The sequence below is a fragment of the Microcaecilia unicolor genome, chromosome 4 (genome assembly GCF_901765095.1).
Source record: "Microcaecilia unicolor chromosome 4, aMicUni1.1, whole genome shotgun sequence".
NCBI lineage: Eukaryota > Metazoa > Chordata > Amphibia > Gymnophiona > Siphonopidae > Microcaecilia > Microcaecilia unicolor.
In genome coordinates this window covers 230,541,942-230,568,792 of record NC_044034.1, presented here as the reverse complement: position 1 = coordinate 230,568,792, position 26,851 = coordinate 230,541,942, and the positions used below count along the sequence as shown (strand labels likewise).

General features: G+C 39.3%; 1 protein-coding gene across 1 annotated transcript in view; it reads left to right on the top strand.

The window, feature by feature from the left end:
* The window catches only part of CPT1A (carnitine palmitoyltransferase 1A), a 254,233-nt gene that overhangs the window by 131,759 nt on the left and 95,623 nt on the right, over positions 1 to 26,851 (top strand). The window contains 3 exon segments of the mRNA XM_030201306.1: positions 3,144 to 3,228; positions 17,777 to 17,972; positions 24,559 to 24,747. Coding sequence (XP_030057166.1) covers positions 3,144 to 3,228; positions 17,777 to 17,972; positions 24,559 to 24,747 — 470 coding nt within the window.

The window sequence follows — 26,851 nt, the reverse complement described above, 5'->3', positions numbered from 1 at the left end:
TATTTTCTCTGCTTATAGAGTCTAGTTTTCTTGGGGGTCTACATATGTGTTTGTTTAGATGTTTTTTTGTGGTTACTTAATTTATATAAAATGTAATGTTCTGCATGTGTGACTGAGGTGAAGTATTCTGCTAGCGTGTAGTGTTTATGTAGGAATGTGTAACAGCCAGCTTGTTCTAGTTTCCCAGTAGCAGGTATATTGTTGTTCTAGTGCCCGGTGTAATAGTTATAACACTGTTTTTTTTATAGGTGGGTTAGTGCTGTTATGGTTTGCAAAGTTTTATTTGTGCTCTTCATGAGGTTATAATCACAATTTAAAGGGGGAGACAGCTCAATTGTTACGGACTATGAAGCTTGTGATACAGAGTGGAGGAGTACCCAACTGATTAGTGCAGAGGGCTGGGAACTTAGGGAACTGGGTTTGATTTCCACTACTCCTTGTAACTAGAGAACGACACGGGGACTAAGTTTGTCCCCATCCCTGCCCTGTCCCTGTGGATTCTGTCTCCATCCCCACCCCATCTCCACAGGTTTTCTCCATCCCCGTCCCATCCCTGCGGGTTCTGTCTCCATCCCCGCCCCGTTGGTGCTGTCCCCATCCCCGCCCCGTTGGTGCTGTCTCCATCCCCGTGGGCTCTGTTCTCATCTGCAGAAGCCTCGAGCACCTATGATTTTATATTTAAATATTTTTATTAAATTATAAAAAGGAACAATATGCTTTGCAACTGTTGTTTATAAATCACAAATGGAAAACAATAATAACAATGAGCAACTATAATAACCCCCCTCCCACCCTTTACCCTTCCAACACCAATAATAGCTGACTTTACTACCCAAAGGAATTCTAATCCATTCTGTTAAAATGTCCAGGGATACAAAATACAACCCGTTCTGTATGCCTTAGTGGGGAAGAAATATGCCCTATGAAGCAGTGTTATGATTTTTTAATGTGTAGATGAATAAGCCATCAACAATCTCAGGATTCAGTCTAGCTCTCCTATCTTGTATGTTCCATCTATGTTACCATATAGGTATGCACCTTAACGTAATACCATATGTCATACTGTTACCCGGAAATGGCAACCGCCATTACGGCAAGTGTAAGCCACATTGAGCCTGCAAATTGGTGGGAAAATGTGGTTTACAAATGCTAGAAATAAAAATAAAAAAAAAATAAATCTTCCACAGTCCTTCCTGCAATAGAAGATGTCTTCTCAGAAGATGTGCTGGTAGCAGGAATGTACAGGATCCTTCATGCAAATTTTGCCAGTTGTGGCCAGCATGTTTGCTTGTTTTTCCAAAAAATCAAAATATCGTCATCTGCATCACTCAAACATAAATAACAGTCCAGTTCGTTAACAGGCTTCAAAGTAGAGAATGACACGGAGGCAGAGTTTGTCCCCGTTCCCACGGGCTCTGCCCTGTCCCTATGGGATCTGTCCCTGCCTCATCCCCGCGGGTTCTGTCCCCATCCCTGTGGTTTCTGCGGGTCCCTGTCCCCGTGTCATTCTCTACTTGTGACTCTGGGCAAGTCACTTTAACCCTCCATTGTCCCATGTATACAAACTTAGATTGTGAGCCCACTAGGTACAGAGAGGAGTACCTGCATTTAATAAAAATGTAAACCGCTTTGGTTGTACCAAAGAAAGACAGTGACTCTTAATCCTTTAGAACTGGAGCATCAGGGTTTATATATAGAAGAATTTGCTGACTGATGTAAGATGTGTGGAAAATGTTGCTTTGACTTGTCCCCTCTCACCACCCCCATATACCTAGCTTGCCCCCCTGGTGTGACCCCAAATATTTCTGTCTAGGGATGCCATTGAATCTAAGTTGTACCTGAGGTAGAGGATGAAATGACTTTCTCAAGGTCACTAAAAGTGTTTCTTGGTTTTGATGGATTGTTCTAGAATTTCAGACAGATTGTTAAAGTCTATAACATCCAGTTCCGCATAGAGCCACTCTTTTGGTTTCGTTGGTATTTGAACAAGATCTCAATGCAATATTGAAACTATACTTTAAATTCTCAAAGGTTCCTTTTTACGGAACAAAAGTATGGATATTTCCAGATGTTACTAAAGTGACGCAGGAACGTAGAAAATTATTTTTGGCACTGAAACAGATGTTCTTAAATTGGGTGGTTCTTTTTTGTTAGTTTATCCTTGCAAATGCCTGGTCAGGTTTAGTGGGATAGAGTATGTATTCTATGACTCAGAACAGCTAAAATCCTTTCTGGACATGAAACAGCTCAATCTAGAACTAGTTAAATGATATTGTGACGAATTATATACATAAACCGCATTTAATATTTATTTATGTTAATATGCCTGTATAAAACTCCACTAAACTGTAACACCCCCCTCAATTTGAGGTCTAAGGAAGCATTTATAATTTTTCTTATTACCTATTTCTTTAACGTTTGTATTATGCTGTTTTTCTGTAACAAGTAATATGCTTGTAAGAAATTGATAAATCTTATAAATAAAAAACAAAAAGTGTTTCTTGGTTCACAACTGGTTTCCCTAATCACTAAGTTACTTTTGTAGTTTCTGATGATGAAGCTGAACCTTATAGTACAGGCTGGATGATTCTCACTAAGCCAAGATGTGCACTGATAATTTATTCACAGGGATGTCTCTAGGGCAGTGGTTCCATCTTCCAGTACTGAAGGGCCACCAACAGATCAGATTTTCAGGCTATCCCTAATGAATATGTACAAAAGGGATTTGTATACCTACTATCTCCATCATATACAGGCAAGAAATGTACAAAATAAGTAAATACTCATAAGGGGTAGCCTGAAAACCCGACTTGTTGGTGGCCCTTGAGGACTGGAAATGGGAACCAGTGATTGCAATATGAATGCTACTCAGGCAAGAGTGCAGAGTGGAAAACAGTTAAGAATCTTTTCATAGATAAGAAGTTTTACAGCTAGTTGGGCTATTACTTTTTCTTTCTGTGTTCTAAAGTTGCTGGTCTTCATGATCTCTGGTTTTCTAGTTTCTATTGTATATTTTCATGTTTTGCATTTGACGTTTTGAGGATCTTTCAGAGTAACTTCACATTAAATTCTTTATTTTTATTTTTCTCGGGATTTTGCACATTATTTTATTTCTTGCAAATTTTGTTTCTTTTCCTTTTCAGCTTATGTTGCACAATACCATCCCAATGTGCTCATCCCAATATGAACGTATGTTCAATACTAGTCGAATTCCTGGCATTGAGACAGGTACAGTGTCAAGCCCTTTAACTTTCATTCCTTTTAATTACTACAATCATCTGGATTTGGATTTATTGCTTGCCTTTTCTGAAACTGATCCTAAGGTGAGTTACGTAAATTAATATTTCTATTTCTTTTATATACTGCCAGCTCTCCTGTAGGATTCAAAGCAGTTTACAAAAGAAAATAAGTAACCTCCTAGTGTGAGGGAAGTTTACAACGCAGTTATTAATAAATCCTGATTACTTATGTCCATTGATAATTCTCATATTTCACAGTATATCAGGAATACTATATTAATCAAACAGAAGTGTCTTTAAAACTCTCCTGAATGCAAAATAAGATTGTTGAAGTCTAATATCCTGAGGTAACTTGTTCCAAGTTTTAGCTGCTTGAAATGGGAATAAACTCTCATGAATGGATTTAAAATGAATTTTGTTAGGTCAGGGTACCCCAGTTGAAAAGTGCACAAAAATGTTATAAAGCCTAGAAGCTGGAAATTTCAATAAATCCACCACATCTTCAGAATTCAAACCATGTAGTACTTTAAAAACCAAACAGGCCACTTAAATTGTAATCCACTGTCAAATAGGTAGCCAGTAAAGGTCCCTTGTAGAGGTGGTAACCAGATCAAAGTGGCCCTTGCCATATGTCAGTCTAACTGCTGTGTTCTGCAGTAGCTGCAGTCAACTCCGTGATTGGTTGAAATGCCAACATACAAAGAATTGCAATAATCTAACAATGGGAGCAAGGTTGCTTGTGCCAACATTCTAAAGTTTTGTGTGAACGAAGTGATGCTGTAGTTGCTCTAAGTTGCCTTGAAGAAAACTTTCTTACTAAGTGAATTTATTTGTTTGGTATGTCAAATCTGAATCTAAAATAATCCCTAATACTTTGGACTGATTATCAATTTTAAATGTTTCACCTGTAGAAAGCTTGAGATCTTTGCATAAGCTTCTATTGGTGTTTCCAAACCAAAGGATTTTTTGTTTTTTGTTTGTCAGATGCCCATCTTTCTATAATTGAAATATAGTATTTCAAATAAACCAGTGTATCTTCTAGATATTCCTAAGCAGGACACAACAAAAAAAAAAAATATCAGCGTAAGATAATGTTCGAGTTTTCAAAAAGAGAGACAAGTGAGCTTAAATATGTGTTGAATAAAAATGGAGAAAGTGGGGAACCCTGAGGGACCTCGCATCCCAGATTCCAATATGATGAAACATTTTTCTTCCCTTTTACACAATAAGACCTAGGGATCTCTTTACTAAGCCATGCTAGCGGCATTGACGACACAGCCCATTCAAAGTGAACGGGCTGTGTCGGTACTAGTGCACAGCCAGCCACACTAGCAGCTTAGAAAACCCAAGCACTGTTTTTTTTAAATTGCTTAAAACCAGCACAAGACTGACCCAGCTATTCCTAGTTCACTCAAGTAATAACAAAGAATGATTAGTTGTATCAAAAGCTGCAGAGATGTCAAATTGTAATAGTACAGCTTGATAACCTTTAACCAGGACCTGTTTAACCTGAGATGTGAGAATTAAGAGTAGTGTTTCAGTACTATGTGTTGGCCTAAAGCCATGTTGATCTTTTATGTAAGATGTTATGTATCTCTAAGAAACTTTTTAATTGATCATTAACCAAGAACTCAAGCAATTTGGCCATCCAGGGAATACTAGCCACTGGATGGCCAAGTACTATCTACTGCCTTAAATCAGCACTCAAATGATTTTCAGGAATTAATATAATATCAGATAACTTTTCTAATTTGATTATAAGCAAATTTGGGCAGGAAAATAAGCGGTACCTGAAGCCGTGCTGGGTAAAGTGACTTGCTAAGGTCCCACAGACTCTGTAGCCTTACATAAATGACACACATTCCCAGGATCTGTAATCTCACATTCAGGTGTAATGTAGTTTATTGGGAAATATTAAGCTGCACAAAAAGTAATGAACGGTTCCATAGAATTTAGTGAAGCTAAAAATAAAAAATAGCGGAAACCATACACACCCGAAGAATTACTGAGTCCAGTGACAATGAGTACTGTTCCTTAAACAGAAAAAAACAAATTTTTAAGGATTTTTTAAATATGCAATTTTTCATTTAAAAATGAGAAAAAAGCCTCAGTCAAAGGTAATTGCTATCGGCAGGTCGCAACCCACATGTTTTTCAAAAGCCAAAGCTCCTTCTGACTAAGACCAATGATTGGCTGAAAACCTCCAAAAATTATTGTTTCAATTTTACTTGTTTAATTAAATTTCTTTCACTTAAACAATTTAAATGTTTTAAAGCAACGAAAATATCTTCTATCACATCATGATTTGCACAATGAATTCGTCACTGTTCCAAGTCTTTTCTTTTGCCTGCCATATAATATCACACAGCAGTTCTTGTACCAAGTAGAGCGCTGCCGAGCCCGGTACTCAGACCAGGTTCTGCTTGGCGGCCGGACAACCCCGGGTTTCACCTGCGCTGACCGCTGTTCCCCAGAGGTTGAGCCCCTAGGTGCAGGCTGCCTGCAGGGCTACGAGATGGAGCAGGGAGTGGGGTGATAAACTTGATGGCCAGACAGGCAGCAGGCAAGGGAGTGATCCAGTTACAGGCAGAGTCAGTAGGCAGGCAGCATGTACGAGAGTAATCCAGGTACAGGCAAGGTCAGTAGGCAGGCAGCAGACACAACAGTAATCCAGGTACAGGCAGAGTCAGTAGGCAGGCAGCAGACACAAGAGTAATCTAGGTACAGGCAAGGTCAGTAGGCAGGCAGCAGACATGAGAGTAATCTAGGTACAGGCAAGGTCAGTAGGCAGGCAGCAGACACAAGAGTAATCCAGGTACAGGCAATGTCAGCAATGAATAACAAAGTAGAGGAGAAGCACACTACTGAGCAAGTAACACCTACCAAAGTAGAAGCTGAAGCAAGGAGTCTAGGGAGAGCTCAATTGATAAAGTGCTGGTGTCTGACATTAGCAGGGAAAAGGGGCACAGCCATAGGACAAGAGCAGGGGAAGGAGGAACCGGAAGACCAATAGGTGAGAAGCAAGGGAAGCCAGGCAGAGGAAGAGCAGAGGCAGGTGCATTGAAGCAAAGCAATCAAGGAGCCTGCAGCCAGAGAAGAACTACACACACATGGCTGAGGGCTGTGCCAGTCAATTGTGCGTGTCGACGGGACCCTGGGCAGCCCGAGGACGCTGCTTGCGTTGAGGTAGGGGACATGACAAAAAAAAAGAATTAACTTTTTAGCTTCCATTCATCACACTCCCAATGGGGACCTGTTTCACCTAAACAGACTTCCTCAGGGGATACTGTTTGTTTAACACTGTGTGAAAAAAATATGGTATTAAAGACAGAATCAGATGTGATCACAATTTAGTCAACTCACTGCAACGTGCACGCACTGTAACACAGTCATTCATCCGACATATTGACTGGCAGGTTGGTATCCTCAAAAAAAATGGTGTTGGTATTTCATTCATACGCCGACAGCTACATCAGTGATGATGTTCAGTTTGTTGATCCTTACAGGATTAAATTGCTTATGACTATCCATTCATACAGACTGTAATGAAAAAAACAATAGAAAATGGTTTGGAGGTTTTTAGCCGATGATTGGTCTTAGTCAGAAGGAGACTTAGCTTTTGAAAAACATGTGGGTTGTGCCCAGCTGATGGCAATTACTTTTGACGGCTGAGGCTTTCTCCTCCTTTTTAAATGAAAAATTGCATATTTAAAAAAATCCTTGAAAAATTGTTTTTTTCTGTTTGAGGAACAGTACTCATTGTCACTGGACTCAGTAATTCTTTGGGTGTGCATGGTTTCCATTACTTCTGAAGAATTAAGCTGGTAATAAGAGGATACCAACATTTAGGTACCAACTATTCTTGTCATTTACACAAGTAAGAGGTGTAGTTATCAAAGTGAGCTACAGTTAAGATGTGTTATTTTACCATTAATTCATTCTTTTTTTAGCACAGGTCCATTTTTGTGCAATGAAACCAAGGTGCTAATTGGGATTAAGAGTAAATAACATGTCTTAAAGGTTGCCCGGGTTGATAAGTACATAATTATTGCCACACTGGGGCAGACCAAAGGTTAATCAAGCCCATCATCCTGTTTCCAACAGTGACCAATCCAGGTCACAAATACCTGGCAAGATCCCAAAAAAGTTCAATACATTTTATGCTGCTTATCCCAGAAATAAGCAGTGGATTTTCCCCAAGTGAATTTAATAATGGTCTATGGACTTTTCCTTTAGGAAGCTGTCCAGACCTTTTTTAATCCCCGCTAAGCTAACCGCCTTTACCACATTCTCTGGCATCGAGTTCTAGAGTTTAATTACACGTTGAGTGAAGAAATACTTTCTCCGATTTGTTTTAAATTTACTACTTTGTAGCTTCATCGCATGCCTCCTAGTATTTTTGGAAAGAGTAAGTAAGCGATTCACGTCTACCCGTTCCACTCCACTCATTATTTTATAGACCTCTATCATATTTCCCTTCAGCTGTCTTTTCTCCAAGCTGAAGAGCCCTAGATGCTTCAGCCTTTTCTCATAGGGAAGTCTTCCCAGCCCTTTTATCATTTTCATCACCCTTCTCTGTACCTTTTCTAGTTCCACTATATCTTTTTTGAGATGCAGTGACCAGAATTGAACACAGTATTTGAGGTGTGGTCACACCATGGACCAATAAAAAGGCATTACAATGTCCTCACTTTTGTTTTCCATTCCTTTCCTAACAATACCTAACATTCTATTTCATTTCTTAGCTGCCGCAACACACTGAGCAGAGGGTTTCAACATATCATCAACAACGATGCCGAGATCCCTTTCTTGGTCGGTGATTTACCTTGCATTACGTAGCTATAGTTCGGGTTCCTCTTTCCTACATGCATCACTTTGCACTTGCTCACATTAATCATCATCTGCTATTTAGAAGCCCAGTCTCCCAGTCTCGTAAGGTCCTCCTTTGAATAACTTCGTGTCGTCAGAAAATTTAATTACCTCACTAGTTACTCCCAGCTGTAGATCATTTATAAATATGTTAAAAAGCATCAGTCCCAGCACAGACCCCTGGGGAACCCCACTATCTACTCTTCTCCATTGAGAAGACTAACCGTTTAACCCTATTCTGTGTTTTCTATCCTTTAACCAGTTTTAATCAACAATAGGACACTACCTCCTATCCCATGACTCTCCACTTTCTTCCGGAGTCTTTCATGAGGTACTTTGTCAAATGCCTTTTGAAAATCCAGATACAGAGTTCCCCCCTGAATGATGAAAATACTAGTATATATGTGTGTAAATGCCAATATTCTGATTTTGTACTATTTTATAAGATGGTGCCTAAATGCGATGGCATGTAATTTGAAGGTGGGCAGAGTCTTGGGGGGGGGGGTGTATGAGTCAGGCACACAGTTGCGTGCAAAAATGATACAAGGTGTTAATTTATTCTTGTTTACCAATTTAGGCATGAGCATTTACAGTAGCTGTTGGACTCATACACTCACTGTGACAAGTAGCTTGTAAGCCCCATCAAGTTGTGGGCATGACCTAACCTGGAAATTCAGTGCCTGGGCATATATGACTCCCAGCATTGAATATCTGGGTATGCCAACTGATGCAGAAGTTAAGTGGGCACTGTTGCCTGTTTAATTCACTGCATAAAGCTAGGACAGTTGTCTTGTGATCCTAATTTATGTGGTTACCAGACTGAATATCAGCATTACCTGGCTAGATTACCACTGTGCTGCCTTGGAGGAGGAGGTCTGCTAGAAGAAGAGCATCACCCTGGTGAAGTAGGAAGTACTCCTGTAGTTAGGACCTGCTCACCAGGGGGTGCACTATTCTCTCACCAAGGATGTGTCTATAAGAACGTCTGCCTAGGTGGGAAGGGTTAGGACAGCTATTGTAGTTGGTGATTTGATCATTAGGCATGTAGATAGTTGGGCGTTTGGTGGATGTGAGGATTGCCTGGTCACTTGCTTGCCTTGTGCGAAGGTGGCGGACCTTACACGTCACCTAGATAGGGAGGAGCCAGCTGTCTTGGTACATGTGGGTACCAGTGATATAGGAAAATATGGGAAGAGGTTCTGGAAGCCAATTTTAGGCTCTTAGGTAGATTCTCCAGGGTAACATTTTCAGAAATGCTCCCTGTTCCACAAACAGGACCCAAAAGGCAGACAGAGCTCCGAAGTCTCAATTTGTGGTTGAGACAGTGATGCAGGGATGAAGGATTTAGATTTGTTAGAAACTGGGCAGCATTCTAGGAAATGGGGATAGGTTCCACCTTAACTGGGATCGAACCAGGCTGCTGGTGCTAACTTTTAAAAGAAGATAGAGTAGCTTTTAAACTAGAATGGATGGGGGGGGGGGGGGGGGGGGGGGGGGGGGGGGAAGCTGACAGTGTGGACAGAACGAACAGACAGTTGAAGAAATGTTTACAGAGATTAGGAAAGCTGGCAAATTGGGCAACACTATAATAATGGGTGATTTCAATTACCCCAATACTGACTGGATAAATGTTACATCAGGGAGTGGCAGGGAGATAACATTTCTAGATGTAATAAACAACTGCTTCTTGGAGCAACTGGTCCAGGAACCAATGACAGAGGGTGCCATTTGGATCTGGTCCTCGGTGGCATGCATCGCATAGTGTGAGAGGTGGCGGTGTTGGGTCTCCTGGGCAGCAGTGATCATAACATGATCAAGTTTGAGCTGTTATTTGTGATGAATCAGCAAAGGATATCTACTGTAGCTGCATTTAATTTTCAAAAGTGTGACTATAAGAAAATGAGGAAAATAGTTAACAAGAAACTAAAAGGATCAGCTGCTAAGGTTAGGACACTAAATCAGACGTGGACGTTATTCAAAAATACCATCATGGAAGCCCAAACCAGATGCATTCCACGTATTTGCAAAGGTTGAAAGAAGAGAAAATGACAGCCGGCATAAACACAAGAGTATCCTGTTTTCAACAGTGGCCAATCCAGGTTACAAGTATCTGGAAAGGTCCCAAAACTGTGCAATGCATTTTATGCTGCTTATCCTAGAAATATAACAAAATGTTTAAACACACATGAATACAAGTGTATTGCTTCTTCAGCTTATTGAGAGTGGAGTAGTCTCATATGTAACACACGATAAAGATTATTTGATTTTTCACCCAATGACTGGGTGTATTATCTGTGTGTATTGTCTAATCATTGACTGAACCTCCACCACCCTTTGCTAATCTTATATATAAAGATATATTTCTGTTTGTCAATATGCTAACATCTAATTTTATGTAGCACTTAGCTTGAACAAGTTGGTGCTCTTAAAACCCCGACAGGTCCCCGTTTCGTGGTTACTTTCTCAAGGGGGAGTCACCAGTTCTAAAACCAAAAACAAGATGCAGCACAAAGTTACTTACAAAATAGTTCTAAAGGCATATTAGTTGTATAATTACTTGTATTCTAAATAAAATTGCTGTTAGCTTACCAAGTAACAGTCTCAAGTGCAACTGCAGCATTACTCTGTCTCTCTCAAAAATGGCCACCACGTCTTTTTGTTAGTGCTCAGCCATGCCAGCTGGTTGTGAAGCTAGCTTCAAAATAAAAGTCCTTAACACAGTCTTCAAACTAAATAAAAGCCCTGTCTAAGACTAGTATAGAAAACTGCCACTGTTGATATTCATCTTGTATGTCTCGAGCCAGCACTCCTTGATTAACCATTTGTTTGTGGCAAAAGTTTTAACATATCAAAAGATTTTTCTATATATTAGGAAAAGGAGAAAATTGAAAAACATTGAAAAAAATATGTTGAACTTGGTGCCTATTAATCACTCTAGTCCAGCGGTTTTACCTATGGTTCCCATTGACAACGTAGGCAACTTTGGCCACTTTAAATGCATGAAACCTCGTTGCAAAACATGCCCCACAACCATTGAAGGGACAGATTTCGTCTGCAACGGCAGGAGTTATAAATTAAAGTGCAGAACTACATGCCGATCCACGGGCATTATTTACTACATTAAATGTCCATGTGACAAATATTATATTGGGAAATCAATGAGGTCACTACATGAGAGACTGATTGAACACCGTTCACGAATTACTGCACAAAATTTTGGAGCACCTATGGTACAACATTGGACATCGCAAAATCATACCATCGAAGATCTTAAATGCATGGTGATTGAACAAGTGATTCCCTCCACTAGAGGAGGTGATTTAAACAGAAAAATTTTACAGCGTGAAACCTTTTGGATTTTTACACTGGATACTATAGAACCAAGGGGTTTGAACACTTACACACAGTGGAGTTGTTTTTTCTAACACAATATTCCCCTTTTGATATAAGAAGTGAGCTATTCAGTCCTTGTCTCTGGTTGTATGGTTTATAACAAACACGTACACTGGTATTGGAATATTTCCATATCAGTTCTAGAGTGATTAATAGGCACCAAGTTCAACATATTTTTTTCAATGTTTTTCAATTTTCTCCTTTTCCTAATATATAGAAAAATCTTTTGATATGTTAAAACTTTTGCCACAAACAAATGGTTAATCAAGGAGTGCTGGCTCGAGACATACAAGATGAATATCAACAGTGGCAGTTTTCTATACTAGTCTTAGACAGGGCTTTTATTTAGTTTGAAGACTGTGTTAAGGACTTTATTTTGAAGCTAGCTTCACAACCAGCTGGCATGGCTGAGCACTAACAAAAAGACGCCGTGGCCATTTTGAGAGAGACAGAGTAATGCTGCAGTTGCACTTGAGACTGTTACTTGGTAAGCTAACAGCAATTTTATTTAGAATACAAGTAATTATACAACTAATATGCCTTTAGAACTATTTTGTAAGTAACTTTGTGCTGCATCTTGTTTTTGGTTTTAGAACTGGTGACTCCCCCTTGAGAAAGTAACCACGAAACGGGGACCTGTCGGGGTTTTAAGAGCACCAACTTGTCCAAGCTAAGTGCTACATAAAATTAGATGTTAGCATATTGACAAACAGAAATATATCTTTATATATAAGATTAGCAAAGGGTGGTGGAGGTTCAGTCAATGATTAGACAATACACACAGATAATACACCCAGTCATTGGGTGAAAAATCAAATAATCTTTATCGTGTGTTACATATGAGACTACTCCACTCTCAATAAGCTGAAGAAGCAATACACTTGTATTCATGTGTGTTTAAACATTTTGTTATATTTTGATGCTCGACAGAGCACAGGCACAATTGTTTGTTTTGTCAATTATATTGATTACCATGGCCTCTAGCTCTTGGAAAACTGGTTTCAGTTTCAGTGCAGATGTAGCCACAGATCTATTACAAAACACCCCTAGTCTAACACCATTAGGGAGTGATACTCTGGACACAGAATGGGAGTCCCTCTTGTCCAATTTCAAATCGTCACTCAAACTTGAAATGAACAGCTCAGCTTTAGTTGAATACTGCAGAGCAGAACAGATACCGCGAGGTTTGCGTATTAACAAGGCACCTCAAATTTTCAAAGAACAGACTGAGTTCATTACAAAGTGGAACATGATATTAAACAAATGTTCTTTAGACCTCATGCTTTTGATTATTGAACAGTCCAACTCAGTATTACAACAAGAAAAAGATCTTCTTGACAAGGAATTAGAACAGATCAAACAGGGAGTCTCTGAGCAAGTCTTTCTTTCCAAATACGCACAATTAAAGGAAAATTTAGAACAGTTTAAAGAGACATTAAGGAAAACAAAATTGAAGAAATTATCGAGGGATAAAGGTGACTATTCAAAAGGACGTGTATATCCATGGATGTACAGCAAAGATAATCAAGTTACAGATACATCCACATCTAATGTGCCAGCCACCGGCCATAGACAGGTGGCATTTAAAGCTTTTCAATTCACAGATAGTTCTTCAGGGAATGATACTGATGATTTTTTAGACCACAGACAAACAAGACTGACAAGAACAAGAGGCAACAGGAGAGGCATGAACAGAGGTATATCCAGGCCACGTCCACAGACGCGGTCCCAGTTCCAATAGATCAGAATGTAATGAATTTGACGACACATACCTTTACTTCGACTGAAATTTCTCTGCTTTCCAAAGGCCTTTCATATGTACCTGTTCAATTTTTCAACAATTTTCAATTTAGAATTGACCTTGAAAAATTCATTCGTACTTTGCAACTTAAGATTTTTTTCAATGATAAGGCCAGACATGATTCCTCTTCTAGAGTTAAAGATAAATCCCAATGGATCCCGCCCATCCCGATCGATCCTATAGTATCAGTGTTCAAACAGCTAGTTTTAAGAGATGTGGGTAGGTTACATAACATCAATAATAATAAATCACACCGTTTCCATGATAACCTGACCCGAGATGAACGTAAAGCCCTACAATCGTTGAGAAAAAACACTGACATTGTATTTAAACGGGCCGACAAAGGCGGGGCTACTGTAATTTTAGACAGATCTCAATACATAACTGAGATCCATTCACAATTGGCCGATACGACATCGTACGTTAAATTAGATCAGGATCCCACAAAACAGCTCCAAGAACACATACTGGCAATAACCACAAGGGCGGAGGAAGCAGGATTTCTAAACAAGAAGGAGTTCAATTATTTGAACAGGCGGTTTCCCATCGTTCCAGTTCTGTATACATTACCGAAAGTTCATAAAGACATAAGTAACCCTCCAGGAAGACCGATAATGTCTTCCCGTGGCTCACTGCTTGAACCCTTGTCCCAATATGTAGATACGTTCCTTCAAGACGTGGTGAAAAAAACTCCCACATACATTAAGGACACTACACATTTTCTTAATATATTGCAGGATATACAGTTACCAGATTCACATATTATTATGGCAACCTTTGACATAAAATCTCTATATACTATGATTCCTCAAAATGAATTGTTAGAAGTTATTGGTGAAACCTTAAACAACCGTCCCAGTCCACATCAAGTCCCCACTGATTTTTTGTGTAAACTGGCAGAAATAGCATTATGCAGTAATTTTTTCTGCTTTCAAAATGAGTTATATAAACAAAAATCTGGTGTGGCTATGGGAGCGACATTCGCTCCCACTCTAGCCAATCTTTTTATGGCTCAGTTTGAAGATAAATGGTTAGCTAGATCTCCTTACAATGACATGCTAGGGACATGGAAACGTTACATCGACGATATATTCATTGTGTGGTATGGTAGTATCGAACAATTACAGTCATTTCATAGTTGGCTGAATCAATGTCATGCCAGAATCCAATTTACCTTAACGTGGTCAGAATCCAAGATACATTTTCTTGATGTTGAGATTCTTCTTGCAGAGAAGCAATTTGTTACCAATGTATTTGTTAAAAGCACTGACCGGAATACTTTTTTAGAATACAGCAGTTGCCATCCCAAAGCATTAAAACGAAGTCTTCCATTTTCTCAGTTTCTCCGCTTTAAGCGTATTTGTACTACAGATGCCGATTACAAAGCACATTCTAAATTTTTTGGTTCTAAGTTGTTGCAGAGAAATTATCCACACAAAACCATCAAGAGAGCCTACACCAGAGCCAAGTACAAGAACAGAGAATTATTGCTTCAATCTCCACCACGGACACAACATGATGGACAGATCATGACTTTTGTGACAAGATACACTCCGGGTGGAGAGGCCACTGCTGCTATTATTCGCCGCCATTGGGACATCATTAAAGCACATCCAGTGTTCACAAATCATAACATCAGGATGGCATTTTCACGTTCCAAAAATCTGAAAGAAATTTTAAGTCCAGCGGTTTTACCTATGGTTCCCATTGACAACGTAGGCAACTTTGGCCACTTTAAATGCATGAAACCTCGTTGCAAAACATGCCCCACAACCATTGAAGGGACAGATTTCGTCTGCAACGGCAGGAGTTATAAATTAAAGTGCAGAACTACATGCCGATCCACGGGCATTATTTACTACATTAAATGTCCATGTGACAAATATTATATTGGGAAATCAATGAGGTCACTACATGAGAGACTGATTGAACACCGTTCACGAATTACTGCACAAAATTTTGGAGCACCTATGGTACAACATTGGACATCGCAAAATCATACCATCGAAGATCTTAAATGCATGGTGATTGAACAAGTGATTCCCTCCACTAGAGGAGGTGATTTAAACAGAAAAATTTTACAGCGTGAAACCTTTTGGATTTTTACACTGGATACTATAGAACCAAGGGGTTTGAACACTTACACACAGTGGAGTTGTTTTTTCTAACACAATATTCCCCTTTTGATATAAGAAGTGAGCTATTCAGTCCTTGTCTCTGGTTGTATGGTTTATAACAAACACGTACACTGGTATTGGAATATTTCCATATCAGTTCTAGAGTGATTAATAGGCACCAAGTTCAACATATTTTTTTCAATGTTTTTCAATTTTCTCCTTTTCCTAATATATAGAAAAAATCTTTTGATATGTTAAAACTTTTGCCACAAACAAATGGTTAATCAAGGAGTGCTGGCTCGAGACATACAAGATGAATATCAACAGTGGCAGTTTTCTATACTAGTCTTAGACAGGGCTTTTATTTAGTTTGAAGACTGTGTTAAGGACTTTTATTTTGAAGCTAGCTTCACAACCAGCTGGCATGGCTGAGCACTAACAAAAAGACGCCGTGGCCATTTTTGAGAGAGACAGAGTAATGCTGCAGTTGCACTTGAGACTGTTACTTGGTAAGCTAACAGCAATTTTATTTAGAATACAAGTAATTATACAACTAATATGCCTTTAGAACTATTTTGTAAGTAACTTTGTGCTGCATCTTGTTTTTGGTTTTAGAACTGGTGACTCCCCCTTGAGAAAGTAACCACGAAACGGGGACCTGTCGGGGTTTTAAGAGCACCAACTTGTTCAAGCTAAGTGCTACATAAAATTAGATGTTAGCATATTGACAAACAGAAATATATCTTTATATATAAGATTAGCAAAGGGTGGTGGAGGTTCAGTCAATGATTAGACAATACACACAGATAATACACCCAGTCATTGGGTGAAAAATCAAATAATCTTTATCGTGTGTTACATATGAGACTACTCCACTCTCAATAAGCTGAAGAAGCAATACACTTGTATTCATGTGTGTTTAAACATTTTGTTATATTTTGATGCTCGACAGAGCACAGGCACAATTGTTTGTTTTATCCTAGAAATAAGCAGTGGATTTTCCCCATTTTAATAATGGCTTATGGACTTTTCTTATAGGAAGCTATCCAAACCTTTTTTTAAACTCTGCTGTTAACTGCTTTTACTACATTCTCTGGCAAAGAATTCCAGAGTTTAATTACATGTTAATTGAAGAAATATTTTCTCAGATTCATTTCAAATTTACTACTATGTAGTGTTATTGTGTGCCCCCTAGTTCTAGTATTTTTGGAAAGAATAAACAATTCATGCCTACCTGTTCCACTCCACTCATTATTTTATAGACCTCTATCATATCTCCCCTCAGCCAAAAGAGTTTCCTTCAAAAGAATGGAAAAGGACCCAAATGAAGAAACATGAAGCAACATAAGCACTGGGGAAGTCAGATGCAAAGCATTAATAAAGAAGGCTAAAAGAGAATATGAAGAGAAACTTGCCACAGAGGCTAAAACTCACAGTAACAACTTTTTCAGATACATCAGAAGCAGAAAGGCAGCGAGGGAATCTGTTGGACCGTTAGATCATGAAGGAGCAAAAGGGCCACTCAGGGAGGACAAGGCCATAGCGGAGAAACTAATGAATTCTTTGCTTCTATCTTTACGGAAGAAGATGTAAGAGATATATGCCTGTACCAGAAATGGTTTTCAAGGGTGGTGATGGTGATGCGGAGGAACTGAAATAAATCTCGGTGAACCTGGAAGATGTAATGGACCGGATGGCATACATCCATGGGAACTCGCAGAACACAAGCATGAAATTGCTGATCTTCTATTAGTAATATGTAACCTGTCGTTAAAATCGTCCACAGAAGATTGGAGGGTGGCCAATGTGACGCCGATTTTTAAAAAGGGTTCCAGGGGTGATCTGGGAAATTACAGACCAGTAAGCCTGACATCGGTACCAGGCAAAATAGTGGAAACTATTATAAAATAAAATTACGGAACACATAGACAAACGTGGTTTAATGGGACAGAAACATCATGGGTTCAGCCGAGGGAAGTCTTGCCTTACCAGTTTGCTTTATTTCTTTGAAGGTGTGAATAAGCATTTGGAGAAAGGTGAGCCGATTGAATATCTAGATTTTTAGAAGGCTTTTGTTAAAGTTTCTCATGAAAGAGGTGAATGAGATGAATAGAGAAAAGGGGGCATGAGATTTCTCTGGCTTAAAACTGAAGTGTAATAAGTTACAACCATGTTGGCATCTGTATCACATCATTTCCAGGTTCCATGTATATGTTGGATGAAAAAATGTGTTAATTTTTTGAGTCCTATTATTGGAATTAATATTTTAATTCCAATTTTACAAATAATGTGCATGTTTCAAACTGGAAATAAAATGTAACCAGCAATAACTTTGCAATGTGTGGTTTCGTTTGCAGATACTATTCAGCATATGAAAGACAGCAAACATATTGTTGTGTACCATCAGGGACGTTACTTCAAAGTCTGGATGTACCATGATGGTAGACTGTTGAAGCCACGAGAAATTGAACAGCAGATGCAGAGAATTCTGGATGATGCATCTGCTCCACATCCCCATGAGGAGAAGTTAGCTGCACTGACTGCTGGAGATAGGTGATTTATTTCTATTATTATTATTTCTTTTGTATTCTGAAATAACCACTCATGGATTCCTTCTTAGATACACAGAAAATTGCCAAAGCAAAGAACAGTATATACTAAAGGCTAATTCAGTATCCATAATACTGGAGCAATAGGGTCCCAATACGCTTACATTTATTTATTTTATTTATTAGGATTTATTTACCGCCTTTTTGAAGGCATTCACTCAAGATAGTGTACAATACGAATAAATAAAACATGAGCAATAGACAATTACAGCAGTAAAATATTCAAATTACAATACAAAGTATGGCATAGTTTACTACTTACAATGCCTATACGTAATAGAACATTTTAATTGACATTGTAGGATATAAGCAAAGATGGAACATATCGATAGGTAAGAGAGTAAGAGGAGTTAGAAAATAAGGTGACTAAAGAAAGTTGTACATGAGATCAGAGAGATGGCAGCTTCATCCAGATCTATTTCATGTACTGACAAATGGGCTCTCAAAACTCTGGGACTCTTTTACTAAGCCACGTAGGTGCCTATGCATGTCAGTTTGGAATTGCCGCCCAGCTACTGCATGGCCCGGGCGGTAATTTCATTTTTTACGTGTCCACTACGCGCACCGGAAATTAATTTTATTTTCCGGTGCGCGGGCGATGATCGGCATTTAAACGTGTGTTGACCATTACCACCCGGTTAATGCTGAGACATTAATGCTAAGTGAATGGGTTGCAGTAAGGTCTCAGACCCAAAATGGACGAAGGCCAATTTTCATTTTGCCACATATCCATTTTTGCCCCCCTCCCCAAAAAGACATTTTTTTTTTACAGTTGCGCTGAAAAATGATATGCGTGCGTCCAAAACACGCACCTACACTAACGCAGGCCACTTTTCTGCGTACCTTAGTGAAAGGACCCATTTGTCTCTGTATCAGGTTTCAATAACTGCAGCATAAACTCCCAAAGTGCATCCATTAGAAACTTGCATCAAAGTAATCCAGGCTTGGTAACTCTCAGCATTTAAAGAGTTCCTTCAGTCCATTTCCCTCTTTCAGCCTGTTTAACTTGGGTCCCCCTCAGCTTCAGAGGTCTTCTCTCAGCCTACAATGGCTGCCTTAAACAGCTCTCTTACTCCAGCACAACTGAGAGGAAAAAAAATCAACCTGTTACATCTTCAAATAGAAATGCATTTAGCTTTACAGGCTGCTTTCCCAATTACTGGTGAGGCCTTCACTGACATTCCGAGGCTTCACTCCAAACATTCATAAGGTCAGTTTTGGAGGCTATATATTGCTAAAGATGTAAAAAGACTTAAAGCATTCCGGAGGAAAGGGACAAAAATGGTATGGGGCTTGCGCCGAAAGATGTATAAGAAGAGACTGGAAGACCAGAATATGTGTACCCTAGAGGAGAGGAGGGATAGGGAAGATATGATATAGACGTTTAAATACTTGAAAGGTATTAATATAGAAACACATTTTCAAGAGAAGGGAAAGGGGTCAAACTAGCGGACATGAATTGAGGTTGTGGGGTGGTAGGAGTAAAGTCAGAAAATTCTTTTTCATGGAAAAGGGTGGTTGATGCCTGGAATGCCCCCCTGAGGCAGATGGTGAAGCAAACGGTGGTGGATTTCAAAAAGGCATGGGATGAACACAGAAAATCTCTAACTAGAAAATGAATGGTATAAAAAACAAAACTTAGCATTGCATATGTTTTTGCATGTCAAGGGTGCTTGGATGGGAACTCTGGCTGTAAAAATTAGGTCCTGTTCTGGGCTGACTTGTACAGTCTATGTCCTGCATATAGCATTCCAGTTTAGGGTGGGCTGGAGAGGGCTTCAACTGCGACTTTTCCTTCTTTGTTTGTAGAAAAAATGTTCTTCAGCTATATTAGTTGTAAGAGAAATTGCAAAAGTGATGTTGTGAGACTCAAAGGTGAAGGGGTGGAATATGTACAACTTGATGAGGATAAAGTAGAATTCATGGAAACATAGAAACAGGTAGCCTTCACATGCTATAAGACGATTTAAAACGATGAAGACAGGCAAGAATATCTGGATAAGCAAAGAGAATCTGGAAAAGCTATCAGGAAAGCGAAGATGCAAATGGAAGAAAAGATAGCTAATATGGTAAAATTGGGGGATAAGACCTTTTTCAGATATATGACAGGAAGTTCCATAATAGCATTGTGAGGCTCAAAGCTGAGGGGGAGGAATATGTGGAAGATAAGGATAAAGCTGAACTGCTTAACAATTATGTCTGCTCTGTGTTCACAGATGAAAGGCCAGGGGTAGGACTGCAGAAAACAAGTGCTAAAGGGGATGGATGTTTTGTAGACCAAGACCCTTTCACAGAGGACTGTGTTCTTGAAGAGCTAGCTAAACTAAAAGTAGACAAAGTGATGGGGCCTAATGGGATACACCCAAGGGTGCTTAAGGAACTCAGAGATGTTCTGGCTTGGTGGCTCCCCTGACTGACCTCTTCATTGCTTCCTTAAAGACTGGAGTGGTCCCAGAGGACTGGAGAAGGTCGAATGTGGTTCCTTTGCACAAGAATGGAAGTAAGGAGGTGGTTGGGAATTACAGACCTGTCAGTCTGACCTCAGTGGTGAGTAAACTAATGGAAAAGCTACTAAAGCGGAGGGTTGTGAGGTTTCTAAAATTTAAATGGACTGCAGAGCGTGGGGCAGCATGACTTCACTAGTGGCAGGTCATGTCAGACGAATCTGACTGATTTCTTCAAGTGGGTGACCAAACAGTTGGACATGGGAGGGGCGCTAGATGTGGTATACTTAGATTTCAGCAAAGCCTTTGACACGGTTGCGCAAAGGCGACTGATAAATTGACTTCCCTCGGTATGGGACCTAGAGTAACTGATTGGGTTAAAAATTGGTTGAAAGGAAGGAGACAGAGGGTAGTGGTAAATGGAGCTTGCTCTGAAGAAATGGATGTTATCAGTAGAGTGCTGCAGGGATCGGTCCTTGGGCTGCTCTTTTTAACATCTTTATGAGCGATATTGTGGAAGGGCTGTCTGGTAAGGTTTGTATCTTTGCGGATGATACCAAACTCTGCAACAGGGTGGACTCCTTGGAGAGTGTGAATGACATGAGGATAGGATCTAGTAAAGGAGGAATGGTCCGATATTTGACAAGTAAGATTTAATACTTAAAAATACAGGGTCATGCACTTGGGTCACAAGAATCTGAGGGAACGGTACAATATAGGGAGTGAAATGCTTCTGTGAACGAAGGAAGAGCGGGACATGGGGGTGATTGTGTCTGATGATCTTAAAGCTTCCAAACAGGTAGAAAAAGTGATGGTCAAACCAGAAGGATGGTTGAGTGCTTAAAGAGAGGGATGACCTGCAGGAAAAAGGAGGTGATAGTGCCCTTGTATAAGTCTCTGGTGAACCCCATTTAGAGTAGTATTTGTGTGCAGTTCTGGAGACCGCACCTACGAAAAGATATAAACAAGATGGAGTCAATCCAGAGGGCGGCTACAAAATTAGTAAGCGGTCTCGAACACAAAAAATATAGGGACAGGCTTATGAACTTCAACATGTATATGCTGGGAGAGAGGAGATGTGATAGAGACGTTTAAATATCTCAACGGCATTAATGTACAAGAAGTGAGCCCTTTTCAACTGAAGGAAAACTCAGGACAAGGGGGCATACGATGAAGTTAAGAGGGCTCAGGAGGAACCTAAGAAAGTATTATTTCATGGAAAGGGTGCTGGGAGCGTGGAATGGTGTCCTGGTGGAGGTTGTGGAGTCGAGGAATGTATCAGAATTTAAGAAGGCATGGGATAAGCACGTGGGATCCCTTAGGAAAAGGAAGAATTAGGGGTTACAGAGGATGGGCAGACTGGATGGGTCATTTGGCCTTTATATGCCTTCATGTTTCTATGTTTCTATCCTGTGAAGGGCAAAGAATGATGACTGAAGGACAGAATCTGGGGTTTGAATTAAGGAGAGAATCAAGTCAGGCCCAGAATTTTTTCTTAACAAATATTTATTTTCTCTGTTAACAGATAAAGGGACATGGTAGGACTGCAAACAAACACACAGGAGTGGAAGTGGGGTAGACCTCAAATGATTTTCAGTAGACTGTGCTTGTGAGGAGTTAGCTAAACTAAAGATAGAGCAATAGGACCAGATAGGATACATCTGAGGATATGGAAGGACATTAAAGAAGTTCTGGTGGCTCTATTGCCTGATTAATTTAACTACGTGTTATTTAGCATCAGGAATAGTCTCAGGGAACTGGAAAAGGGCAGATGTAGTCCCCAGTGATGGGTTTGTTACTTTTTAAATGTTCTTAAGTAAAAGTATTGCCTTCAAAATTAGTGAAGTAGAAGTAGAAAGCCTTATCTAAAAATAGATAAAGAAGTAAAAGTAATAAAGTACAACTCTTAAAACATTTTTTTTTCAAAACTAGAAGTAAAAAATATTCTTAACAAGATGGACCACAGAATCTAATGTTTACAAACTAATTTCCAGATGGTCACACAAGATCCTTCCTAGACAAAACAGCACCCTGAGCATTATTATTTCTTTGAAGGTGTGAATAAATATGTGGATAAAGGTGAGCCAGTAGATGTAGTATATCTAGATTTTCAGAAAGCTTTTGACATAGTTCCTCATGAGAGACTCCTAAGAAAATTAAAAAATCATGGGATAGGAGGCAGTGTCCTTCTGTGGATTAGGAAGTGGTTATTGGACAGAAAAATAGAAATGTTTAAATGGCCATTTTTCTAAATAGAGGCGGGTGAATAGTAGAGTTGCTGCAGGAATCTGTACTGGGACCACTACTATTAAACAGAACAACAAGTGAGGTGATTAAATTTGCAGAGGACACAAAACTATTCAAAGTTAAAATACATGCAGACTGAAAAATTGCAAGAAGTCCTTAGAAAACTATGACTGGGTATCCAAATGGCAGATGAAATTTAATGTGGACAAATGCAAAGTGAACAGAAAAACATACAAAGCACATCAATAATTTAAAAATAGAGAAATGATTTATTAGAATGAGTAACTGACATGGCCACGTTTCACCTACAGGCTGCATTGGAATAAAAACTAAACAGAAACATAGAATAATAAATTATAATAATCATCGATTTAAAAATAAAGAATTTTAAAATGACAAACCAAAATTACACTAATAGACATACACAATGGCAAATAAAATACTTTCATAAGAAGAATCTGCATGTACAGTACGTGCTTTCAATGTGGATATGTGCATGGAGGAGCCAGAACAGATTAATCAAACCACTACGAGTTCGTGTAACAGTGGTCTTAAGTATTATATGTGATAAAACATGCATAAATGATGATTAACGTTACACTGAAATTTCATCAGTATTCAGTGTAAAAGCAGATGTGCTATAAAAACAAGCAGTGTTCTGTGCTGATGCAAACATAATTAAGAAATACCTAAAAGGACACCTAGCTAAAAGGGGACATTGACAGACTTCACCTAATAATTAAAAATTGCTATCCAAACAGCCTAAAATCACAAGAACAATAATACAAATGGGTTTTTAAAAACAGTTCGAGCAAATTAACCAAGTCAAAAGGATTAAGAAGCAGCCATAGGTTACTCACAGACACCACTTCAAACGGGCAGCATTTCTACTTCTCAGGGTTAGAAGAGTGAGTCTATCTTACTCCTGTAAATCATCGGTTTTATACCTCGCACCACAGGTCAAAGGTCAGAAAAATCCAAAATATATTTAAGACCACTGTTGCATGAATTTTAAAAATTACGATGTAACTTCATTGGGTAATATTTTTTTAATGGCTACGTGCTAATAACAACATTAGCGCATGGCAGTTAATATAAAAAATGCAAAAAGGCCATTTTTATGACTGCAATAAAAATGGCGTTAGCGTGCAGGAAAAACCTGCATAAGTACATGCTAAGTCCACGTTTTACTACAGCTTAGTAAAAGTGCCCTTAAAATAATGACAAGTTTGCAAAATCTTCATTTTCATCATTACATAATGAGACTATGGACCAGCAGTTAATAGCTTTCAAATTGTGAGAGCAAACCTTCCTCATTTTATTCATCGAAACAAGCTGATCATATTTTAAGGAGAAGTTGATCAGAAATGATCAGTCCATGATACTGAATGAATCAAAATAGAATCACAGGGGACCCTAACTGGATGTAAATCAAAAATGGTGTCTTTATTTTACGATCTGTATAGTTGAGTAACTTTTGCTTTTTTTGGCCGTAGTATGTTATGTGTATGGGGTTTTTTTGTTTGTTTTTATAAACACTCTTGTTTAGTCGAGAGGTCATTTTTTTATTGAATGTATCATTTTATGTGATTTTTTTTTTTTTCCTAGAACATTTTCATTTTTATTCATTTCTTCTAAAAAGGTATCATATGTGATTTGTTTTATTGCACACTGCTTTGCTTAATTGTAAATAAACATAACATTACTTGGATATAATATAAATACTTTTGTGTATTGTCTGGTAGTACTGTAGGAATAAGTGACAGTAGTATTGATTCTGTGCTTTTTCTGGGCAAACATCAGAGACTTGCTTGAATCTCTTTTTTGTTGCTATTGCAGAGTGCCTTGGGCAAAGGTTCGTAAATCATACTTTGGAAGTGGGAAGAACAAGCAGAGTCTGGATGCAATTGAGAGAGCTGCTTTCTTTGTAACACTGGATGATACAGAACAAGGCTACAGGAAAGAGGACCCAGTGATGTCTCTTGATAGTTATGCAAAGTCTTTGCTGCATGGAAAGTGCTATGACAGGTAAGAAAGTATATTATTGAATTTTTTCCATTATTTTATATTGAGACCCTGGTAAGTAAAGCCATCTGCCAGGGACATAGAACCTTCTATTGTAAGAGATGTAAAATAAGAGACATAAAAGAAACCTATGGGATTATCAGACCACACATTTGATTTCCTTTTCCTCTATTCAAGAATAATGCAAACGACCCCAAAAAGACACTGTGGTGGCTTGTGGACGTTTCTTATACCAGGTTTAAATACTAACATCTGTATTTCTTGACCTCGATGTTGCCATACTAAATGTAATCATGGGTGGACATATATCCCTTGGTACCTCCCTGTCCACATCCTTATAGTGCCTCATCCATGCCTCTTTCATGAATGTCCATTCCTCACACCCCTTTTCGAAAATGGTGGTTTGAATGTGTTTGCAACATGAACAGGGATATAGGGCCATATGGATTTCCATATCATGAACGAGGATTATAAGATAAGTGCCATAGTCTTATTTTGTAAAGGAAGAATGTAAAAAGATCCACGCATTTGCATATTTACACTGGAGTTCTGAGCTTTATCAGAGCAGTTTGTTGTGGCACCATTATGTGATAGCACCTGTTTGTGTTCCAAACTCAGTTCTGCTTGTTGACAGCGTCTATAAATGAAAGATGCTGAGAGAAGATGATTTTTTTTTTGCATGTTTGTAGGTTTGTGAAATGGCTGCTTCTGTTGTACATACTAGCATATGTACATGTGTATTTGCCGATAAAGTTATATGTATTTTTACAAAAGGCTCTACCTCTATGTTCCTTGCAAAATGGGCCTTCAGTTTGTGTTAATCAAACATATAAATGGCAAGTGACCGACTCACCTGCAAATGCGCAGTAGAGACTTCCCTCTCTGTCCTGCCCTTGCGTCAAGATGTGATGACGTCAGAGGGCAGAACAGAGAGGGAAACGGAGGCAGACTGTCGGATGCTGCCGCTGCCGCCTGAAAACGAACATTGCGTGCACCAACCTCCACCCCCCCCCATCCTCGCCGCCGCTCCTGCTCCCCTCCGTGCCGGGCCCCCTGCACTGACCTGACAGCGCTTCTCACCTCCGTGTGGAAGCGCTGCAGGCAGCAGCAGAGCGATCTGCTGCTGCCTGCAGCACTTTCACACGGAGGTGAGAGGCGCTGTCAGGTCAGTGCAGGGGGCCTGGCATGGAGGGGGGAGGGAGCGGCGGCGAGGAGGGTAGCTGGAAATCTCGCCCGTTTTAACGGGCTTAACGGCTAGTTATCTCATAAAAGAATAGCTGTAGAAAATATTTTCATATAGAGGATAATTGCATCAAATATCTCTGCTAAATAATGTTTAGGTCACTTCTGATTGTGACTGCTTTGGTAAATAGTTTTCTAATCTGATCTGCAGTTTATATACCACACAAATCTCAGCTGGACGTTTGAGGCAGTTTACAAAGTAGAAGTTAATCAGAGGCAGAAGAACAAAGAGACAAACTAAGAGTTACAGAATTATGGGGAGTGGAGGTTTCAGAATTGCATAGCTGCAAGAGTTAGGTTCTAGGTTTTGTAGGGATAACGATTTAGAATTTGTCAGTCTTCACTTTCTTTCGCGGTCTCGTAGTTTGATTCATTTTAGGCTGCAACTGGAAGGGAATTCCAATTAGCAATGACACAGTGGGAGAACATAGAGTTTACCTGATATTTGAATCTTATGTTATTTAAAGCTGGATATTTCAGTAGCATACTGTCACACAGCCTGTTCGATTTGTAGTAGCATTGAGAGAAGAACTTGGAATACAAAGCAGATTGATTTGAAGATGATTCGTGCTTGAATGCATAGCCAGTGCAAGTTTCTCAGGTAGTCAGAAACACTTTCGAAGTTCCTTAAATGGAAATTCAGCTGTACTTATGTGTTCTGCATAAACTGTAATTTAGTGAGCAGTTTGTTGTCTAAACCAATGTATAAGGAATTGCAATAATCTAAGTTGGAAATGATCAGCATCTGGACCAACAATGCGAAATGCGGTTTTTGGAAATAAGAGCGTGTCAGCCTTAGTTTGTGCATTCAAAAGAGGGATTTCTTCCAGGCTAGACTGATTTGAGCCTCAAAGCTTAGAGAAGA